The sequence below is a fragment of the Mytilus edulis genome, chromosome 1, assembly GCF_963676685.1.
Source record: "Mytilus edulis chromosome 1, xbMytEdul2.2, whole genome shotgun sequence".
Classification (NCBI taxonomy): Eukaryota; Metazoa; Mollusca; class Bivalvia; order Mytilida; family Mytilidae; genus Mytilus; species Mytilus edulis.
This window is the reverse complement of record NC_092344.1, coordinates 30,066,846-30,090,082: the sequence shown is the minus strand read 5'-3', so window position 1 is coordinate 30,090,082 and position 23,237 is coordinate 30,066,846. Positions and strand designations below refer to the sequence as shown.

The following is a 23,237-nucleotide window of genomic DNA, read 5'->3' as shown; positions in this document are numbered from 1 at the left end:
AAGCGTTTGATACAATTTGGAGAACAGGATTATTTCATAAACTACTACAAAGTAATGTACCAAAACATATTTTTAATATAATATTTTCAATGTACTCCAATACAACAAGTAGAATTAAATTTTCTAATGGTCTTAGCCCATCGTTTGAATCAAACTGTGGTGTTAAACAAGGAGATGTATTAAGTCCTCTTCTCTTTAATTTTTTTATAAACGACATACTTAAAGACTTGGAAAATATCAATGCAGATCCAGTTGTAGTTGGTGATGTTTCATTAAATGCACTTTTGTATGCAGATGATATTGTATTATTATCTGATAGCAAAGAGGGTTTGCAAAATTGTCTCAATACATTAAGTAATTATTGTTCTTCTTGGAAATTGCAAGTCAATACAGAGAAATCAAAAGTAATGGTTTTTAATTCAAACGGAAAGTCTTTTCTGAACGAATTTTATTATAATGGCAAATCCTTAGAGACAGTTAATACTTATTGTTACTTGGGTATAAATATTAGATATAATGGCAGTTTTAATGTCGCCATCACTTCGCTTATGGAAAAAGCTAGGAAAGCGTATTTTAAAATAAAGAAAACAATAGGATTAGATAACCCTTGTAAACTTCTGGAAAAACTTTTTGATTCCTTAGTAGCCCCTATTCTCCTTTATTGTAGTGAAATCTGGGGGATTATTTCGACATTTAAAGACAGTGATGCCTACGAAAAGTTGCATATAAAATTTATTAAAGAAATCTTGGGAGTACACTGTAAGGCCTCGAATGATGCATGTCGTTCCGAACTTGCAAGACTGCCATTGAAAAATAGGATAATGTTATCTAGCATTAAATTCTGGGATCATTTAATCACTTCAGAAGGAAGTTTAGTTCACCAAATATATAATGCCACAAAAAAAAGCAACCCATGGGTTAAAAAGTTAAATATTATTATTCAAAACTTAGGTTTATCTTATTTGTCAAATGATAACCTTACTATTAAACCCCTGTTTGGTTTCATAAAACAAAGACTAACTGATCAGGGTTTTCAGGAACAACATGCAAATATTTCAGCATCTCCTAAATTAATATTTTTCCAGAGTGTCTACAAAATTAATGAACGGGCAGGTTATGTTGATGCTTTAAAAAATAGATCAGATCGATCATCATTATGTAAATTAAGAGTTAGTGCTCATAACCTTGCCATTGAAAGAGGAAGATATTTAAAAATGCCCAGAGATCAAAGAATTTGTGAAATCTGTAAAAGTGGCGAAATTGAAAATGAACAGCACATGTTGCTACACTGTAGCGGTTACTCCAGTATTAAAGAGTCTTTTGTATTAAAAATGTTTAATATTACAGGAAAAAGTGTAACCACATTGTGTGATAAAAATATAATAAATCTCATACTTAATAATACATCCTATAAGGCACTAAAATTATCTTCCTCTTTCGTAACAAATTGTTTTAATGCAAGAAGTAATCTATTGTAATAGATTTTCATTATACCTTTAATCGTTTATTCACATATATATATAATTGTTTGTATTTTACTACCATGTATAGCAAATTGTTTATCCATTCGGTCATTACCATTTATTGTAAATGCGTTTGTGCCAATAAAATATTGTCTATTGAATAATAGTACACAAGACACAACATAAAAACTAAAGACTAAGCAACACGAACCCCACCAACAACTGGGGGTATTGATACAAAACACTTCACTGAATCAGTACAACACATTATATATCAGTATAGGACTGGTCGAAAATGTATATCAACTCACAACCGTAAAATAGTCAACAAAACAAAAGTACATGGTAAACCAATACCGAGTTAATATACAGATAATGATGATTGCCAACCAAACTCAAAGTACTTGAATTGTTATCATTATTATTATCTTGGTCATATGTATCGGAAAATATAACATCATTGAATGACAGAAAAAAATAAGTATGTGTCATACGTATATAGTGGGTATACGGTTCAATTATACTTTTTTCTAAATGTCATGTCTCTTAGGCTGTTTTCACGACTGGTTTGGTGATTTTGGATTTTGATTAAGGTCACTGATAGCATTATATTTTTTCTGTAATTATCATCTCGGACGAATATTACGAAGTTAAATTACAATTTACATATCCCAAATGTATATACCATCTACAGTTTATTCGAAAACGAGAGTAAATGATGAACTCTATCGATTTTGACTGACATTAAGTATACTAAACGTATATGATAGGACATTCTTAATACAATTAAATAAATAAGTAACAGCAAAACGGTTTTTATTTTTATTTTAATGACCAACCAAGTTGATGATACCAAACTGGATCAAATATTAAATCAATTTGAACATACAAAGAGAAACAACATTCCGAGAGAATCACTCAAAGAGGCTATGAAACCTAATAAAGGGCACCCTTAAACCGAAATATGTAGATTCTGAAGATGTAGGAAGACCCATAAATATTTACAACCTGATATCGAATTATGAAGGTCCTTAAATACAATACTTTTGACCATATCCGCTGTTTATGTTTTGTGTTACTGTGATACTATAGGTAGTCTTTGTGGTGTTTTTATTGGTGGCTATGGTTTGTCTGAAGTGTTTTACTTATTAATTTCAATTTCAATTTGTATTTCCGCCTTAAATGTATCTTCAACTTTTATCTTGTAAATACATCAAGTTGCTTTCAACTTTTCAGCCCTTGACCAAGGCTATAATAGACTCATACTATTCAATCAAAAATGTTTTATTTCCAGATGTAATGACAGAACAAAAAGGTAGACAAAAATGTCAGGATTAGTGTAAATAAAATGGATTACATCAAACAGTTTGAGATCGAGTTGGATAAGGATGTGTACTATGCTGGCGAAACGTTGTCTGGATGTGTTCTTGTAAAAAATACAGAAAATGTGAAAGTACAAGGTTTGTGGAAAATTCTTTTATGTAAGAACATACTGTATGTTCAGATATTGTTGCTTGCATTTATTATTGCGATTTTTGTAGAAAGGACTTTTCAGGTAAACCTACAAACAGATTATATGCATCAATTGTCAGAATGCGATTTTTAACATTGCAATTCTCACCAAGTCACTTTTTTCGCAAGGATGAAAACCCTTTTTATAATTTCTGAATATTCAATATCAAATAAAGGCAACAGTAGTATATCGGTGTTCAAAAGTCACAAATCGATTGAGAGAAACAAATTCGGGCTACAAACTAAAGCCGAGGGATACACATCAACTTTAAGAGGAAAACAAAGGAACAACAAAAACAAACGCCAACATACATTATAAACGAAATATTTAATAACAACTGGCAAGATCTGACGTGATAATATAATAATTAATAACTAACCCATACAGTACAACAGAAAACAACCACCAACACAATAATGAAACAATACATGTGAGTTTAAGGTTTACGTGTAGTTTTAGTAATGCATATAAGATGGAAGTGTTAAATGTGATATACCGCAGAAGCAAACTGCTTTATTTGACGGGACTTTCCTCGTCAAGGTTTGTTTCAAATGAAATATTTCATACGCGTTTTGACTTGTTCTTCTGATTGTGTTCTTTTCGTATTACATAATTCCTCTAATAGAACGCTATTTTATTGACGTTTTACGTCAACATAAATGTTAACCTGTGTTACAAGTTCACCAGCACTACACGTTACAAAACTATCCCGCTATAATCTAAAAGTGTCATAATATAGAATTATGAAATTTCGATTAAAATATACGTTTATTTTCCAGTACAATAATAGCAAATTATACTTGCTATATATAAGTGCTGTTATATCATGAATTATAAATACACGGTATAATTTGATGTTCAATTCGCTGTCTGATTTATGAAATTAGTTGTATCGGAATGTGTAATCTACGTAAATACCTGCTGAAACCAGGAAGTAACAGTACAAACCAGATGAATACGGAAGCTATTAGATATTTAATTTTAAAAAAACAATGTACTGTTGGAAATTCAGGAGACAGTTGTTTACCGATGTTCAAATCTCTAAAAATATTTAACGAGGATGCAAGACAATGAAACAAACACAAGTCCTGGGAATCATATTGACTAGTACGTCTTGGCATCTTTTGAACTTTTCATTTTTTTTGTAAAAAATTCAAAGTCTATGAGTATTTTATAGAGTTTGCAGTTTGGGTGTTGAAAGACTCTTAAAATGCCAAATTTTAATCCATATTTACTTAAATTAATAGATGCCATCTAATTTTTTAATATAGCAAATGTTTGATTGTTGAAGTTGCACGAGAAGCATATAACTGCAAGTTTTTTCTCAGAACTTGGTACTTATCAAATTCCTATAACCAAAAACAGAATATATGTTGACACTTGGTGAAATATCTCACGCCTCTGTGAATATGTAAACGGACAATAACGATAAAACACTCAATGTACAAGAGTATCAATGTTGACAAAATTTCAAGCACACTAGAAAATATCTGTTGAGACTAATTGATATGTCTTGGGCCTCTGCAAAGTGAATGAACATTAATGATTAAACAACCAACCTATACAATTATTAGCTCAGGGATTTCGTTACCAAAATTTAATTATCTTTTACTAAACTCTTTCATACATACAGAATTAGGTTAAGAGCTGTACCTGCAGATTTATTATCATTATAATTTTTACGGTGATGTTTATAGAAGTCGTAAGTTGAGGCACGACTGTAAACTCGTCGATCCTTTAAATTGAATTGTTCTAAAAGATATCACGTTAACAATGAAATCTTAAAATATTGTTTTATCTGATTTTACTATTTTACTATTGATATTTTTTTTTTTTTTTAAATATTACTTAATATGTATTGCTACATATGTACAGTTGTGAGTACTCATTATCCTATGCATCCTTTCGATCTGATACTGTTTACGTATATTCTGGTATTGAGCAAGATCATATGTTTCCCAAACTGTAACTGTTGTATTGGTTCTTTGTGTGTTTTGAATTATGTAAGTTGCGGTTTTGTGTTTCGAACTAATCTATTAAATTAAGCCATTTACAAATTTATATTGACAAACATTTTGCAGTTTATAGTTTTTCGGCTGAATAGACTTTAACAATACACACCATTTGTATTAACAAATTTGCTCTTACAAATCAACTGCATTAATTGCACGCACGCGCGGATTTATATTATTTCTTGTTCGATTTTTTTATTTAAGGTCATCGGTACAGCTTTATACTTGCCATATTTTTATTCATGTTGCATTACTTATAAAAACCTTTTATTACGGCTACGATTTTAAAATGTTGATGATGTTTCTGATTTAAATATTAAAGAAAAATCGAATACTGAAAACATTCTAATATCTTTTATCTAATGAGTTCATCGAGTGCGATAACATGAAATGATTAAGATATTGCATGTTAATGAAGACAACCAAAGCATGATCTACATTGTTGAAACTATGAAAGTAGATTAAATGGATACGACGGTCCGTAAACTAAGTGCGCTCGAGTTAGAAAATGAACATTGACTATATTTTAAGCTGTTTTATATCATACAAAGCAACAAACTGTTAAACTAAGTGCACTAGAACTTTTATATTAAAGCTGGATACAGTTAAAAAAAAATAACAATAGAAATTAAAAAAAACCATGGTCATGACAACCATTTATCAACTGACGACGACTATCTTTCCTCCAATTATATTAATCAAGATATAATTGACTAAACACTAACCTTAAACTATTGAATCCATGGTGATGAGACAAATGTGCTGAAATTCCTGTTTTAACTAAAATTAAATCCTGTTGCCTTGGTTAGATTTTAAGGCCGAGATTGGTAAAATCATAATACTTGGATCCACAGCTTGTATAGGAATTCCACTTATGCTCCAACATCATCCATGAAAAAGGAGATAAACATATACAAATAACTCATTCTATTTGTTGGGATTCGTGTTTCTTTTCTTTTTTGTTGTGTTGAATTGGTATTTTTTTTGCTTTTAACTATAATTGTTAATTGACCTTTTGATGTCGTTACTTTTTTTGTTCCGATTTGTTCCTAGTTGTACGGTGCAAAGGTCCTCAATTCTCGATTCGGACAATATTTGTATGAACAATTGAAGGTTTTGGGTAAATTTTTTCTATTTTATTTGCTAAAATGATTTGATGTAGGCAATTTAAATGGCAGATGCAGTTTTTTTCTTTCTATACAAGGTAATAGATTATTTTGATTAGGCTTTTGAATGATGATACAATATTTAACAAGATGATATTGTACGATATTCATGCACAAAATAATGGTAGTATTCATTCTCTTATTGGCAATATATACTTTATAAGGCTATACTTTTCATTATCATTGAAAGTAATTATCAAAGGATTGAACTGCCTGTGATAAGGCTTACCCATAATTATTGCAATTACGTCTGTATATAGATGAATTGATATGTATATAAACAGAGAGTGTTTTGGCCTACCTAATTGAACTGAGATTGAATAATAGGTAAGACAAGTTTAGTACAACGAGGTGAACTCCCAAATGTGTTTAAAACCAAATGATGACACGCTATGTACCGCTGATAATATATAATTTGCGATGGTCATGACTACTTTTAAATGATAGAGACGTTAAATATTTCTTAATAGTTGATACTGCTACGCTTGGGACTTACAAAATGACTTCCGCATTCTCTTTTCTTAGTATGAGGTTAGAAATAGTATACACATGATTACGATTGTAGACATTAATGAGTAAGCCATTTACTATTTATATATTCCCAAATGTACTGCCATGTTTAGGATGTCGAGACAGAAGACGAATTATATTATAGGTTATTGATCATATTGGATTTGACGAGATGTAGAAGTAATATGAATTTAAAATGTTAATACAGCTAATTAACTATGATTGGGGAAAACGACCTCCAAGACTATATCAACCAATGGGACGAATGAAAACATCTTTCATACTCCTAACTTGGTACAAGCATTTTAAAGAGAAAATTGTATGTTAAACACCTGTAAATTATATGACTCTTAAAGATGTTATCTTTCTTTAAATTGAAAATAAAAATAACTCTTCTATCGTTGTTTACGTCCGAATCGCTTCTCTTAGTTCATCTTCAACAGTCCATAGAAAAACGATATATGTAAATACTTGTTTACTTTAGTTTTCTATGTTGTGTCTTCTGTACTATTATTATTGTCTGTTTGTCTTTTTATTTTAAGCCATGGCGTTGCCAGTTTATTTTCTATCTATGAGTTTTACTCTCCATCTGGTATCTTTCGTCCCTCTTTTTTAAGAAACTAAATGACGAACGGGAACACAACGTCGCAATGAGAATAGCCGGAATAACTCAAAGTCAATTTTGCTTATCGGATTAGATCAAAATTTTCTTAATAATTTTTAAATTCACGGAGTATGTAAGATTGAACTGTTATAAATCATGCCAGTACTTTTAACATAACTGACTACTGAGCAGACGTAACCCGCATTGACCATATTTTCACCATCAAAACCATCTAATAATTAAAGGTTTTTCAATCTCATCAATAACTTTGCAAATGACATTTATTAGAAAAAAACACTATATAGATGTATGTAAGACAGATTTCTTTTCTCATAATAGTATGGTTCCTGTCTTGACGTTTGTATGTTAAAATAAACATTTTTTCGGTGATACCTTTTTTTGTACTACATTAATCCTAAATTGTAAAAAAATCCTTTTCCAGTTTAATAGCCCTTTAAACATTGTAAAAAGGGTTCGTTTGTGTTTTACGAATCGCGTGCTGGTGGCACAAAACTAATGTCAATATAATAATATATTATAATTGAATACGCCAGACGCGCATTTCGTCTGCATAAGACTTATCAGTGACGCTCAGATCAAAATAGTTATAATGCCATACCAGTACAAAGTTGCAGAGCATTGAGGACCCAAAATTCCAAAAAGTTGTGCCAAATACGACTTAGGTAATCTTTGCCTGGGATAAGAAAATCCTTAGTTTTTCAAAAAATTCAAATTTTTGTACTTTTAATTCTCCACTGTGTCGATAACGTGACTATGAGTCATCAAGGACAAACAGCAACCCTGTTATCATTCAGTTTTAGCATGCTTTGTCTGAATAACATAAGTATTAAGCAACGTAGCAAGTTTAATGCATCGAGTATGTATTCCTACAAATAAATGAGGATGCCAGAGGAAATAAATTACTAAATCTATGTTTATACAAAATTTTGAAAAAATGAAACCTAAAAAAACCCACAAAAGAGCGGATTAAAACAAACAGTACCATGGGAAAATCGAAACCAATAAGCGAGTCACAGCTTTACAAAAAGAAGAAAAATTATAAAAATTTTCCGAAGAAAATTCAAAACAGAAAGTCCCGCATCAAATTTCATTATATTGACAATGATGCGTGAACAAAATGTCACAAATAGGGGAACAACAACAACACGAACCCGATCAAAAATTAGGGGTTATTTCAGGTGTAAGAGGTGTATTTAAGTTTCCAATTTTATAACAGTTAAATAAATTTTAGATATCCAGTTCATAACACAATATCCTTAAGTTAATATCTTGATTTCAACTCCATAAGGAAAGTAGAATTTATAGATTGATTGCTGTTCTGTTGAAGCCCATTTAGTTTATATGTTCATCAGACTTTTACTACATTTTGCTCTCAAATATTCGGTCTCTTGTGTAGGGAATGAAAGGTAAATCGTGAACACGTGTAGGTAATTCAATTAATATTTGATAAATACTTTGGTTCTGTTCCTTTAAAAAGTAAAATCACAAAAATACTGAACTTAGAGGAAAATAAATTCGGAAAGTCCATAATCACATGGCAAAATCAAATAACAGAACTCATCAAAAACGAATGAACAAGAACTGTCATATTCCTGACTTGGTACTGGCATTTTTAAGTGTAGAAAATGGTAGATTAAACCTGGTTTTATAGCGCTAACCCTCTCACTTTGATGACAGTCTCATCAATTTCCGTTATATTTACATTGACGCGTTAACTAAACAGACACAATAAATAAAATAGTCAGAATATGGGTACATCAGTCATCATTGTATAACCATTTTAAAGGGAACAGTTTAACAGAACACAAAAAAAATCTTTCTACAAACACATTCATTGATTTGTGTGTCTGACGTCAGAAAATTGTATACGTCACATACATTTGTCGTTCAATGTGCATACAAACAATTTTAAAATTCACCTAGACAATGTTAGCATACAGGGTTAAAAAAATCAAAAGTATGTAAGAATAAATTTCAGAAATAGACCGAGATTTAAACTAGTACAAACGTTATATATAGAATTTATAAGCATTCTGCAAAAAAGAAATATGTTAGTTTATATAGATTCACTGTATAATCCCATTTGGATTGTACAATAGCAGTACACCATCGCTCTAAATCTGTGTTCTAAATCTGCAAATTTTGAGACAGATTTGCAATTTATGTGTAAGACTGTTTGTTTGTATAAAGAAAAATAACTGATATATTGCAATATCCAATATATTTAAACAATTACCAAACATTTGTGTTCCTAAGAAAGAATAAACTTGACTGGAATGATAGAGAAATTTGCATGTTTTACTTGTAGCAAGAAAACCAGTTCGGTGAAATCATTTTTTTTCCTTTTTATTTTATAAAAGCATATTACAAAACATATCTTCTCACCTTTTATTCCAAATTTTATCTGAAACTTTGTATTTTGATGAACAATCTATGCAAACTGAGGCAATTTTGCACATCTTGTAGCCTGGAAAATAGCATGGAGACCAATCATTTTATTATTTTTTGGAAAAAGGAGAGTAAAAACTTTGATATTGATAAAGTATAACGAAATTCTATCTCAAGAAAGATATAATGATGATCCACTTTAAAGTTACTGTACGGTATGCAGTATCATTCGATGTAAACAACTGAACAGTAGCTCTTTGGAGTTTTCAAAAGGTTTTGAAAGTTCAAATATTTCGGCCTGGAGCATCGCTAGAGAGACAAGATTTGTCGAAATGCGCATCTGGTACAGTAACCTTAGTCCCGTTAATGTTATTAATACTGGTCGGTACCTCTGCTGGTAGGCTATGAGTCACAGATGGATATGACCAGTCCAGTAGCCAGAACCACGATACTTGCATAAAAATACCAATATTGTTTGATTGAAATTAAGAGTTTATAAATTTTTGAAAATACAGATAAAATTAAGGAGTTTATCTACCTCTTGTGAATCATGATTCATGGTCCGGATTTGGCTATTCGTAAGGTATATGATAAACTCTTCAACGTTTTTATAAGGTTTTTTATGTTCAAATATTTCGGTCCTCGGGATCACTCAAAGACGTCAGTTGTAAGATGCGCATGTGTTGAAGTAGAATTAGTATTGTTTAATGTTAATTGATACCAGAATACAACATAAATTTTCTTGTTATGAACATTTTTGTTGTTGGTCTGCCAATGATTATGAGGTTAACAAAATGTTTTTGAAGAAAACCTTGAAACACTTGTCTGTGAAACAAATATGAAATAAGTGTTTTTGCATTGGAATTTCCTGTGGAGAGCCCTTACTATAAAGGGATGACAATAGCAAATGTATATGTCAGGGGATTCTAAGGGCAAGTGATATCAAATGCTCTGTTCTTATTCCTGTCAAAACTTAAGTAACCAGTCATACATCATACAAGTATTGACATATTATATACTGTTTGGGGAAACTAGCATGTCAGTAGATGCTTAATATGGTCAGCATAATTACTTGAAAGAGATTGCTTCTCAAAATTACCTCCAGAAATAAAAGTAACAGTAATATACCGCTGTTCAAAAGTCATAAGTCGATTGAGAGAAAACAAATCCGGGTTACAAACTAAAGGGGGAACACATCAACTATAAGGAAATCGACGAAACAATAGAACACTGAAGTGCAACAACAAAAGACGACAACAAAACATACATAGAAACTTCCTTGTATTGTTTGCGTGTGCTCATAAGTAACATGCATTCTCCACTAAAGTTATATTTTTATAAATATGTTTTTTAATGTATGATTTATACCATGACAACGTAATATTTAGAATACCTTTAAAGGCTGCCTGTTGTTCAATTCCTTTCGTACCTATATGCATAAAATATGTTTAAAATCAATTTCTTTAAAAAGCAGTATACATTCTTAATTATACTAGGTATTTGTCTTTGCCAGTAATCTAATTCAAAATCGAATGTTGTCGAAATTAGATTTTTCAAAATATTTTTTTTCTTTTTCTGTACATATTTTTATGAATGTCACCATTGATTAAGAGGCTATGCAATGATTTCATTCCAATGGGTGCAAAATTAAAGTGAGTTAATACATACTGGGATACCATTTTTAAAATATTTTACCATAATCCAACTATTTTAACGTTGATGATAATCAAACCTTGATTAATTGCATTAATTTAACCTTCAGGAATACGTTTGGTGCTGCGTGGAAAAGCTCATGTTGAATGGAGGATAACCAAAGCTGGTGAACGAAGAACAGTAAGAGACGACGAATATTATATCGACGAGAAAAAAGTCATCTGGGGCAAAGGTATTTATTCTTTAAAATATTTGACATGCATTAATCAGTCTGAATAAATAAAAAGCATTAGACAGAAATCTAAATCGGTTTCACTGATGAATTGATGTATAAACCACCAGCTAAAACTATTGATCACTGTTTGTTTGATAGCTATGTATTTGAAAGATTGCATCTTAAATATTCTTCTTAATAGAAAAAGAGAAATAGGTTCTGCCCGATCCTTTAAAACGAGCAAAAGAAATTATCCTGATAAAGCTTATATAGTCATAAGTTCCGTTTTGAAATTATTAGACAATTCACATTGTTAAATATAATTGTATTAAATATGTATTTTCATTTTGTACTTTCAAAATTGAATATTTGCCCTGAAGCATTTCTATGTAGTTTCATTTTAATGATCACTTGAGTCTAAATGATCTACATTAAATCGACATTCCACCACTACAAACCATATTTGAAATCCGAATCATCCGTTTTAATTACAAATCTTTTCCAAATATCTGTGAACTTATCATTCAAAAGTTAAACCAATATTGATCATTAATGGAAGGGATCTATATCAGTGCTATCATCCTATACACGAAAGATGATATGACTAATACACCAAAGACCAACAAACGAACGACAATTATTTTTTAAAACAACCTATAGAAAGGCATTGATCTTCAAACAAAATTGTCTATGCAATATGATAATCTCTAAACTGCCTTGATTCAAGAAATCGTGATGTAATTTATCAAAGATCTTATATAAACTGAAAAGATATTACTTTAGTAAGACGGCCGTTGACGAGGTCCATGTCTTAGAACATTACATAAACATGTGGCAGAATTAAACTGATTGAAGTGCACCATTCTTTCACTTTGGAGTCTTGACCATTAAAAAAGAAACAAGTAGAAGAAAGACGTTAAGTGTCAGTCTAGAAAACATCACTTTAGATTGTTTGTACAACAAACAATAAACATATGTGATAGGTACCTGTAAAACATACTAAAAAAGTTATCAAAGGTACCAGGATTATAATTTAATACGTCAGACGCGCGTTTCGTCTATATAAGACTCATCAGTATCAAACATGTTATATAGCCAAACAAGTAAAAAGTTGAGGAGCACTGAGGACCCAAAATTCCAAAATGTTGTGCCAAATACGGCTAACGTAAATAAAGGCAACAGTAGTATACCGCTGTTCAACACTCGTAAATCTATGGACAAAAAACAAAATTGGGGTAACGAACTAAAACTGAGGGAAACGCATTAAATATAAGAGGAGAACAACGACACAACACTAAAATGTAACATACACAGAAACGGACTAAGCATTAGACAAAATAAGATGAGAATAACAAATATAACATCAAAACCAAATACATGAATTTGGGATAGAAAAGTACCGTGACAAGTCTTATAATAATGTGAATTCACACTCAAATATAAGAGAAAACAAACGGAAACACAACGTTAAAATGTTACACTCACAGAAACGAACTATCATATAACAATGGCCATTTTCCTGACTTGGTACAGGACATTTTTAAAGATAAAAATGGTGGGTTGAACCTGGTTTTGTGGCGTGCCAAACCTCGCACTTTAATAGCAATGTTAAATATATCTATTCCTAGGATAAGAAAATCCTTAGTTTTTCGCGAAATTCAAAGTTCAGTAAATAGGAAAATTATAAAATGACCATATAATTGATATTCATGTAAACACCGAAGTGCTGACTACTGGGCTGGTGACACTTAATATTGTAAATTAAAAATAATACTGAAAGCCTGCTTTTAAAAGTACTTAAAGAGCTAACCTAGGATTCATCCTGTATTGTACTCTTGTCCAGTAGTTTCACTTGCATGGGGTATTTCTTAATAAAAGCACTATCTTGTAAAAGCGTGTAGAGAGCGGAGATTTTTTTTTATTCCAAAGAAGATAAACCCACCCTCAAAGTATCGTAGGTAAATAAAGTCAGAAACAAATCAAAACTAGAACAATCTTAAATTATGCTATGATTCACACTGTTCTGTACTTTTATCTTAGCATTTGCACTTTCATGGGAATATTTCTTAAAATAACATCATACACAATACAGAAAAAAACTTACTATCTTGTGCATGCGTGTCAGAGATGAGAAGTTATGAATTTCAAAGGAGATAAACTTACCTGCTAATTAGCGTAGGTAAATAAAGTTAATAAAATAAATATCAAAGCTAAGAATATTATTAATTTTACTATTTATACTAAATTTGTGAGAGAAAAAAAACATAAACAGTTTCCTGGATGTAGAAGTTATTGTTGTGCTTTACAACCTATATCTGATAAAACAAAGCTTAATCTAGTAACATGATAAACACCAAAAATATTCATGAAAATAATCACTCATAACATATCTATTCCCGTTATCAATCTCCCATTTAATAGTTAAGATAGCTAATTACGTTCTACTTTCTGATGACTTCTTCTCCTGATGATTGTCGTTAAATCTTTTATGACGTTGCTTTATGATTTTTATCAGGAATAGTGCATATTAATTTAACATAATTTAAGTCCATTGCTTAATCGTTTTATATAAAGACCCGTATTGCTTTAGTGCATAAGTCAAGCCAATACAGAAGTACTTCAATAAATATAGAACATGATTATAAAAGACAAAGCTTAACACTCCTATACCATATGTGATTTGTTAAGCATATGGTCCATCCTAAGATTAAATATTGCTTTATTTTTTCTTTGTTTTAATGATATTGGACATTTAAACTCTCTGTAATAGTCTATTGTATGATTAAAACTGAACTTTTCTACATAAAATCAACATGAATATGATATTTTGTAAAACAAATCCCCCAAAAAAGTCATTGTGGTCCATTAGAAAAATGAGTATAAGCTTTTTACTAACATCCAATGAACTATTCGAAATGTGACTGGTACGTTCTAAGAGAAATAACTATCCTCAGGTACCAATGACAGGTACGTTTATCGTGGTTAAGTTTAATGTTATATTTGCTTAATCTTCATACATATATTTGTAATATAAGTATGTATTTTATAGATAAACATGAAGATGGTGGGATTCCTATCATGCCTAGAGGCAACCATAGATACCATTTTCAGTTCAAGCTACCAGAAAGTGCACTTCCTTCTTCATTTGAAAGTAAAATTGGAACGATCAGATACTACATCCGAATGACAATGGACATTCCTTATTCTTCGTCTCCACAAGGAATAAAATATTTCACAATCGTTGGTCCCCACATTGATTGTATGGAGGAGAAATATCTGGTAAATATTTGAAAATAATATCTGTCTGATATTGTACATGTAAAACTAGCATTGCTATAATAGAATACAATTGTACAACAATGAAGAATATACATATGTATATAACTCATTGGTTTTCACTGTACATTGTGGGATGTTCGTGCAGCATATATAATGGCATTCAAAATACAATTTATCCAATATTTGTAAATATTGATGTTATAACTATGGATATAAGATGTGATTAGAGATAATAATACAATACGGTAGATAAATATCTATATTCACCTGAAGTCTATACATGATATGTTTGATGATTTGTTTAGGGTGGACATTTCAGATATTTGTTGTTTTCAGCACCCTTGCTATTTTATTGCTTAAACAGTTCTTAGAACCATTTTGTAATAATCCGATCGGCAATTATAAGTTTGACTTAATGAGTTGTAAATTCAATATTTGTTTGCGATCACTGCTTCGTAGTTTGTTTGGATAGTTAAGCCGATATTTTTATAAAAATAAATTCGTTTCAGCTTATGACTATTCATTTAGATATGCATGAAAAGTGTTAGATAAATAAAAAGCATTATATTTTGGCAGACTCCAACCAGAGGAAGTGATAAGAGGAATTCGTGTTGTCTTTGTTGTAATCGGGGGCCAGTAAGTCTACAAGCAGAACTTGAAAGAAGTGCTTACTGCTGTGGAGAGAATCTTAGATTAAAAGCTACAGTTCAGAATGGAAGTTCACAAGAAGTTTGGTTATTTTGTAAATTAGTCCAGGTATAGTATAGGATAATTAACGTTGAGTCCCATAAAATATGTTTTACACATACTATTTATATTTTTTTCACGTAGGTCTAGAAAAATGAATATATCTAGACATCAAGACTGTAAGATAGACAACAACATTACCGAAAGAGACAGCCTAACAAGAAAATAACAGCAAATAAAGCAGATTCCAACTTGCATAAATGTTATTCAAAAAATGACTTGAACCATATATATATAACATAAGAATTGATAACTGAGAACTTACTATTTTCTTAAGAGGAGGAAAAACTCATATCATGCAAAGTTCGTAGTCATTTGCATGTATTTATCAGTGAGTAGCTCAAAATTTATTGCTAATAATGAATGAATTGCCCATCAAAACATAATTGATGACAGATATACATCTTCATTGTCACAAGCTTAAGAAAACTAACTATAAAGATAAAATAGCACTTTACAGAAACAGAACATTTGGAATTAAAAAACCTGGCAAAGAGGGTTTTTGTTTTCGTAATGGTGTTCTATTGTGTTTTCACATTACAAAACTAAATATCTTGAAATGACCAAGCTTTTGTACTGAAAGACGAAGAAAGGTTATGTCGAAATGAGATTGTTTGCTATATTTTGTTACAATTTTTGTGATAAACCGGCAATGATACAGCAATCAAACAAATAATACGATACATGGTATATCATTTGTTAAAAACTTAATCATATCGATTCCAAACTGGTCGGAAATTAATTCAATAGAAATCACCAAAGAATATCCTTAATTGATAAGAATAATTAAAACCACTGGATCAAAGTTTCTTGTTTACTTATAGTTTGAGCCCGCTCAACTTTCCAAATCTGATCTCATCTTTCCAAGCTGTTAAGAAAATAATAGCAATATTATATGATGTTAAAACATTTCACCTGACTTTGTTTAATCTCAAACTACACGGATAAGAACATTTTTTAACAGCCTTCATACATTTTGAATTATTTCATACCTCGATTCTTGGCAATTTTTATAGGTATCAATAAGTGGGAAAAGCAAGAAAATTATATTGAATTCCACCTGCGCTTATTGTAGCACAATTTCAAATCATTTCAGTTATCCTAACTTCAATTTTATAAGCAAAACATTTGTTTGTTTTCAACATTATCAAATATCACAACGGTAGAACGATTTCTATCAAAATCAAATCTAATTTATGTTTTCCTAGCACAGTGCTAAAATATCGATTGAATTCGTTGAGGTATTTAAATTTTTTGAGTAAACCGTTAGTAAAGCAAACAAAAAAAAAGCAATGAATATACGTATGATATACGTTATAATTTGCTTTTAGAAGTTCGCTATAATTATATATGATGTTTTGTCATAAAGCTCTTCGACTGATATAGTTCTTATACATCCTTTGTCTTTCAAATATTTCGGCTTTAAGCTCCTGATGAAAATAAATCCAGAAAGCCATTCGGAAGCAAGCAATTATAATGTGTTGTTTATATTTTTATGAGAAACTTAAGAACTTATAAAATTTAGCAATACTTAGTTTATGTTGGCCAATAAGAATTCTTGAACACGCATCATACAAAGTTGCATAACAGGACAACATAAGATTAACAAAAACTCAATTTGAAATGGCTTCAGTTGATTCATACGATCGGCAGGAAGCACGCATAAAGACCAAAAACAAAAAGTACTGATCCCAAATGTACTTGCAGCAGAGACATATATATGTCTCTGCTTGCAGTTACTGAAAGCAAGTTCAAAGCAAAGGATGTAAATAGATTATGTTCTCACAGACGTAAATATCAATCAAAGTATATAAGCCAAAGATATGAATCTCGCTGTGTTACGTTCTTATATAGAAAGAATGCTCTGAGCGAAATGCTTATTAAGTAATTATATAAAATACATAAAAACTAAACGGGGGTCTAATTATAAAAAAGAGTCAAACTCTGCAAATAATAAAAGAGTCAAATTATTGGAAATTTCGTCGTTTTGTCATCAAGAAAATAATCGACTTTTTTTAAATGGGAGTTACAAAAATTGTTATGCATTAAAACTTTTCTGCAACAGAGAAACTTTTAAGTAGAAATTTGGTTTTGCCCAATTTTGATGAAACCTTTTCGTCATTGTTTGTGTTTTGGCAATGGTGTTGTCGAGTTTTCATTTGTCCCTTTGTTAACATCTGATTGATTTCTTTTTTCAATATATAACTTATTCTAATTTTTCCATTTTCACGTTTCACAGTTAATATTTATTGCAATGTAACATGAAAAGCTTTGTGCATGTCTCATAAGTACTTAATAGATATACATCAAATACAAACGAGACTCAATTGTTACAATTAATTAAAGATATGTTAGATTGATCACTCTATAAAACAAATAGTATCCACGATAGGGAATAAGAAGATTACAAGATTTGTGTATTGCAGGAGTATTCCCACTCAATAAATCACTCTACAGACAAATATTGCTATATGAATGAATAAACAACTATCACTGAAGTATGCCCCGAAACACATCATATTTGGTTTTCATTTGAAGTAAAATGTAATAAAGCTCTCTGCTATGGAAATTGTATACATCTACATATATGTTATATGTAGAAGTTATTAATTGCTCATGTGTTTGTATTACTTATACATTTGAAAATATCCAGAATCGTGGACTGTAAGAAAAATAGCTGACAAATAAGTCCATGATAGATGGCAAAATCTTAGTTTCAATGAATATCATAAAATTCTGTCGTCATTTCCATCGTTTATCAGACAAACGCTGTCTGGTTCAGATGAAATGTGATGATTTCACAATAATCAGAATGGATTGCCAGTTGGCTTTGTGTATACAGCAGAACAACAATTAAGGATATTAATTTTACTGTACCAGATGCGCATTTCGAAAATGAATGTCTCTTCAATGCTTTCATTTTTGCATATCCAGTAGCTAATACAATGGATGTTGAAAAAAGACAAAGGAAAGGAGTCAGAGCTCACCTATGGAAGATATATTCTTAATATATTCAAATGATTTCAGAAGTGAAAACAATGTGTGTTGAAAATTAAAGAGACCATCTTGAAACATGAGATTTGTAAAGGAAGAGAAAGATTTGAAAATACAGCTATTAGTATATGAATTTTCTTTCATTACAGGTTGTTGATTTCTTCATAAATAAAGGAGTCCTGGGACTAAGTAAGTCTGCATCACATCGGGTTTGGGAATATAAAGGAGAAAATGTATGTCCAGATCACAGTGAAAAATTTGACAACCTTTATTGTTTGCTTCAAGTTCCAATCATGCCACCTACCATTATGCTAGAAGTGTGTAGTGTCATCCAAATTTCATATGAATTACAGGTAAATAACCAATTCTAGTTTTTAAACTTATCTCGTATGAATTACTGGTAATCAACGGTTGAGATTTCTAAAAGATCGCTAATGAACTTTCCGATTATCGTAAAATATACAGTAGATTTTTTCGTCTTTAATGAACTTCAATTAATTAAAGTCATATGAAACAATTGTCTGGTGATATTAATGTTTGGGAAACTATTGACACAATGATGTAGCACGTTTCAAACACGTTTCGTTTGTCATTTTATTTTTTGAAAAACCATTTATTTATTGACTGATGTATTAACATTTTTCTTTGGAAATCATGAAATGCTATCTTCATTCCACATGTGTTTACTTATTCTGAAATCAGAGTATTTTCCTTCGCATTGGACTGTGTTGTTGCACAATTTCATAGAAAGGTGTAATGGCTAATGTCACTGCAAACGAAAAAGCTGTCGCCGATTTAGAGTAAGGAGAGACAATAATTCAATATCAGTATACATTTGTGAAGATTTAAAAAAAAATACTGCTTAGCTTTTTTGTTGCTTAAAAAGTTGTTGCTATATATCAATGCATTCATCAACAGGTATGCTTGATAATGGCTGATAAAGGACAAGTTTTAGAGCTAGACTTTCCCATTACTGTGGCAACAGCTCCTTACCGTGTCACAAATGCACCATTCCCTATCTTACAATATGGTAAGTATAATATAAATATACAAATGGATTGATTGCTGCTCTAGCAAGTGGTCGATATAGAAAAAAATATCACATTCTTAATGAATTTAATTAATCTGAGTCACTAAAATTAAATCTGCTCGGATTCATATATATCTATATATTTATCTGTGTTGGTAGTAATCTGCTAAAAAGAGGCCAGGAAAAATGGGGTTGAAATGAAGACGATCCCAAAGGATCCTTCGAACTCATAAGTCAAAAACAAATTCATAGTGCCATGGCAATAAACGACGGAATGACAAACAACAGTACACAAAACACAACAGACTGATCAACACGAACCAAACCAAAAATCGAGAGCGATTTCGAGTGCTCCTGAGTAGGCAAGTCCTGCTCATGTGCGACACACTTCATGTTACAGATATGAAATAAGTCTATACGTTATTTCTTGTGATTAGGCATCAAGTAATAGTGGATTTGTAATTGACTCTTGCGTAACCTTAAGACATCCCAAATTTAAAACTATATCGGTCACGTAAATTATCTTACTTTAAAACTTACATGTTACATAGTCATTCCATGTATTAAATTGATTCTAAACACGACTAGCCTTTACGAAACCTTAATTTTTGACAGTATTTCACAAAAATATGAAACTTTCTTTTGACATACATACTTAAATTGAATTGTATTGTGTTGCTAACGATTACTGTTATTTGCATTTTTTAACAGACCATGCAATTACAAGTGTCGAAGGTGGCATGTATGTCAGTTCAGAATTTCAGCTGGGCCAAGTGTATATAGGAGAAGGAGAGGAACCCGACGATGAAGTTATATTGTACCGACCTGTCTATGTATGTGTACCTCATGAGAAAATCATGGTTACAAATATAGACAGGGAAGGTCATATGAGTCGAGCTGGTTCTAGAATTTCTATGACTCGACTGAATGACAGAAAATTCCAGTTAGAATCTAGATCGTCCAAATCCCGGTCTGAAGAAATTAAACGAGAGGACAGTATAACTGATTCTCCGGTTCTAGAGAGGAGTAGAACATTATTGAGTCCTGATAGTGCAAGTATGGACAGAGGTAGTGACATTGAAGTTAACAAAACTCCATCAGAAGATATTTCAAAGTCGGGACCAGAAACGCCTGTTAGCGTACCGGAAACGCCTGTAAGTATTCCGGAATCGCCTGTTAGTATTCCGGAAACGCCTGTTAGTGTTCCGGAAATAAGTAAATCAGAGGAAGTGACGTTACATCTAGAGGACATGGATAGTTCTGTTACTGATCTAAACACTTTTAAAAACTGCAATGGCACATCAGTTAATGCTGATATTTGCAAGGAAAATAGTGAAAGTGTGGTGAACGATTGTATTGTTAATAAAACGGTAAAAGAAATTGTAGAAACTCAAACAGAAGATTTGAATGACAGTACGGAAACGTCAAATTGCAAAAAAATGTATGCAAATGATGAACCTGCAAATATAAAGTGTGATCATACACCAGAAGTGATCCTTGTTCGGTCAGATCAAGAAACGGAAGAACCATCAGAGAAAACCTAAACGTAAATAGAATGTAAAATTGATTGAATTATGATGAATACTTAAAAATAACAAAAAAAGCTTGCTATTGGAAAATATGGATACTTGTGGTATAAATCCACTTTGAAAATCTATTTTCAACAATTTTGTATACAAGCAATGACGGTGAAGATTCCATACTTGACATCAATTTAAATGTCACATATATTCAGTGATGCCTATTTGATACATTTGTTGTTTTCTATATTTCTACTATCAGAGCACCTTAAATATTGTAGTGTATTTTTATAGTGGTCATTTTTTCATTACAAACGTTTTTGCTATACTATCAATTTTTAACCATGTGTCGTTAGTCATATCCATTAATTTAAAGAACTATCAATTTAAAACCAAAACCACAACCAAACAGAGACAACACGAGTATATTCAAAAAAGTTACCAAAGGCACTAGGATTATAATTTAGTACGCCAGACGCGCGTTTCGTCTACATAAGAGTCATCAGTGACGCTCATATCAAAATAGATATAAAGCCAAACAAGTACAAAGTTAAAGAGCATTGAGGATCCAAAATTCCAAAAAGTTATGCCAAATACAGCTAAGGTTATCTATTCCTGGGATAAGAAAATCCTTAGTTTTTCGACACGAAGACAACATGCAAGTCACAATAATGCTATATAACCATAACCACAGAACACAAATTGTACGGACTTCTAATTTCATAAACTAAAGCCACTCGACGAGAGCCAGCAATGAACAATAATTTATATAAGTAATAATTTAACAAAATCAAAAATCTATGAAACTAATAAACAAACAAAAAATATACAAATTTCAGTAGTCGAAATTTACAATTCAAACAGAAATAGTTACCGATTTCAAACACTATATAAAAAAAAAACTAAAACTAGAATTGAGATCCACGTTAACATATTTTTAGGAACAGATTCTTAAAAAAAAAAGGAGGATTTATTCACAAGAATGAAATTACAGAATAATATCATCTGTTGTACTAAACGATTTTGTTTACAAAAAGAAACTCAGAGAATGAAATTTTATAAATTGTTTCAAAAATTAAAAGAAAGAATTGCAATTGTAAATATTTTGTAACATGTTAAGTCTATGTTCCTCTCTTTAAATTACTGAATAGCTTTTTTTTTTAATTTATTGCAATGACTATTGAAAGATTATATATTGAAAGCAAGATATCTCAGTCACTTAAAACAGTAAAACAAAACACATTCATTGTGACACAACGCTGTTGGTTTCGTTATGACATATTATAAAATACTTTCAAATATATCAAATAAGATTTTTTTTAACCTTTTTTAAATGTTTTACTACACTTATCTGCCTATTCAAAATTTACATATATAATTTGAATGCAAATTTTTATACTGTACATTTGATATTATCTTAATTTAACAAAACAATCCACAATATGTAATATCTATTTATTTGTTTGTAACATGTTTATTTCATATTATATACGTTCATATATACATTTTATTATCACTATACCATTGCCAAATCGTAATGTAAAAATATTATGTGAATGATCGATGAATTGGGTCGATTGTCAGGTCCAGTTTGCCGAAACAAACACCTTACATGTTGTATCAATAAATGCACAAAGCTTCTCTTTCGTTCTCTTTGTAATTGATTCGTATGTACTGTAAAGGGGGGGGGGGGGGGTGTATGAATCATGAGAAATCATGATTAAAGACAATTCACCAAGTTAAAATACAATGACACGTGCATTTTCCCGAAGTATAACCTTTTTAACTGTATAATAACAGTATTCTGATGTTGTGGTATTTCTGGAATACATTTCCGGTATGCAAGCATGGAAAACCTTTGCAAAGACAATATCAAAACGTTGAAGAAGCACAGGAATAAAAAAGGATTAAAAGTTCAGCTTTGAATTAAAAAGTAATCATGGTTTTTATGGTAACTGGTAATCTAGTTTCTTTGTCGAGATTATTTACTACAATAAAATATTTCATAAACAAAACCAACGTGATACACAAAATAGTTGTGTAGCAAAAAAGGGTCACATGGAATTTCGATACTCAAATGGACAAAATATAAAGAAAAGACAAACAGCTTCCGCAAAACGCCA

General features: G+C 30.9%; 1 protein-coding gene across 2 annotated transcripts in view; it reads left to right on the top strand.

Annotated features, from left to right (window-relative positions):
* LOC139511464 (uncharacterized) overlaps positions 1-22,755 on the top strand; it is a 48,158-nt gene extending 25,403 nt beyond the window's left edge. For both annotated transcript variants that reach the window (XM_071298238.1, XM_071298246.1), the window contains exons 2-8: positions 2,758-2,923; positions 11,440-11,562; positions 14,594-14,823; positions 15,400-15,579; positions 18,714-18,917; positions 19,483-19,594; positions 20,306-22,755. In XM_071298238.1, the coding sequence (XP_071154339.1) occupies positions 2,812-2,923; positions 11,440-11,562; positions 14,594-14,823; positions 15,400-15,579; positions 18,714-18,917; positions 19,483-19,594; positions 20,306-21,138 (1,794 nt within the window). In that variant the 5' untranslated portion in view covers positions 2,758-2,811 and the 3' untranslated portion in view covers positions 21,139-22,755. The remainder of the gene's footprint in view (positions 1-2,757; positions 2,924-11,439; positions 11,563-14,593; positions 14,824-15,399; positions 15,580-18,713; positions 18,918-19,482; positions 19,595-20,305) is intronic.
* The last annotated feature ends 482 nt before the right edge of the window (positions 22,756-23,237 follow it).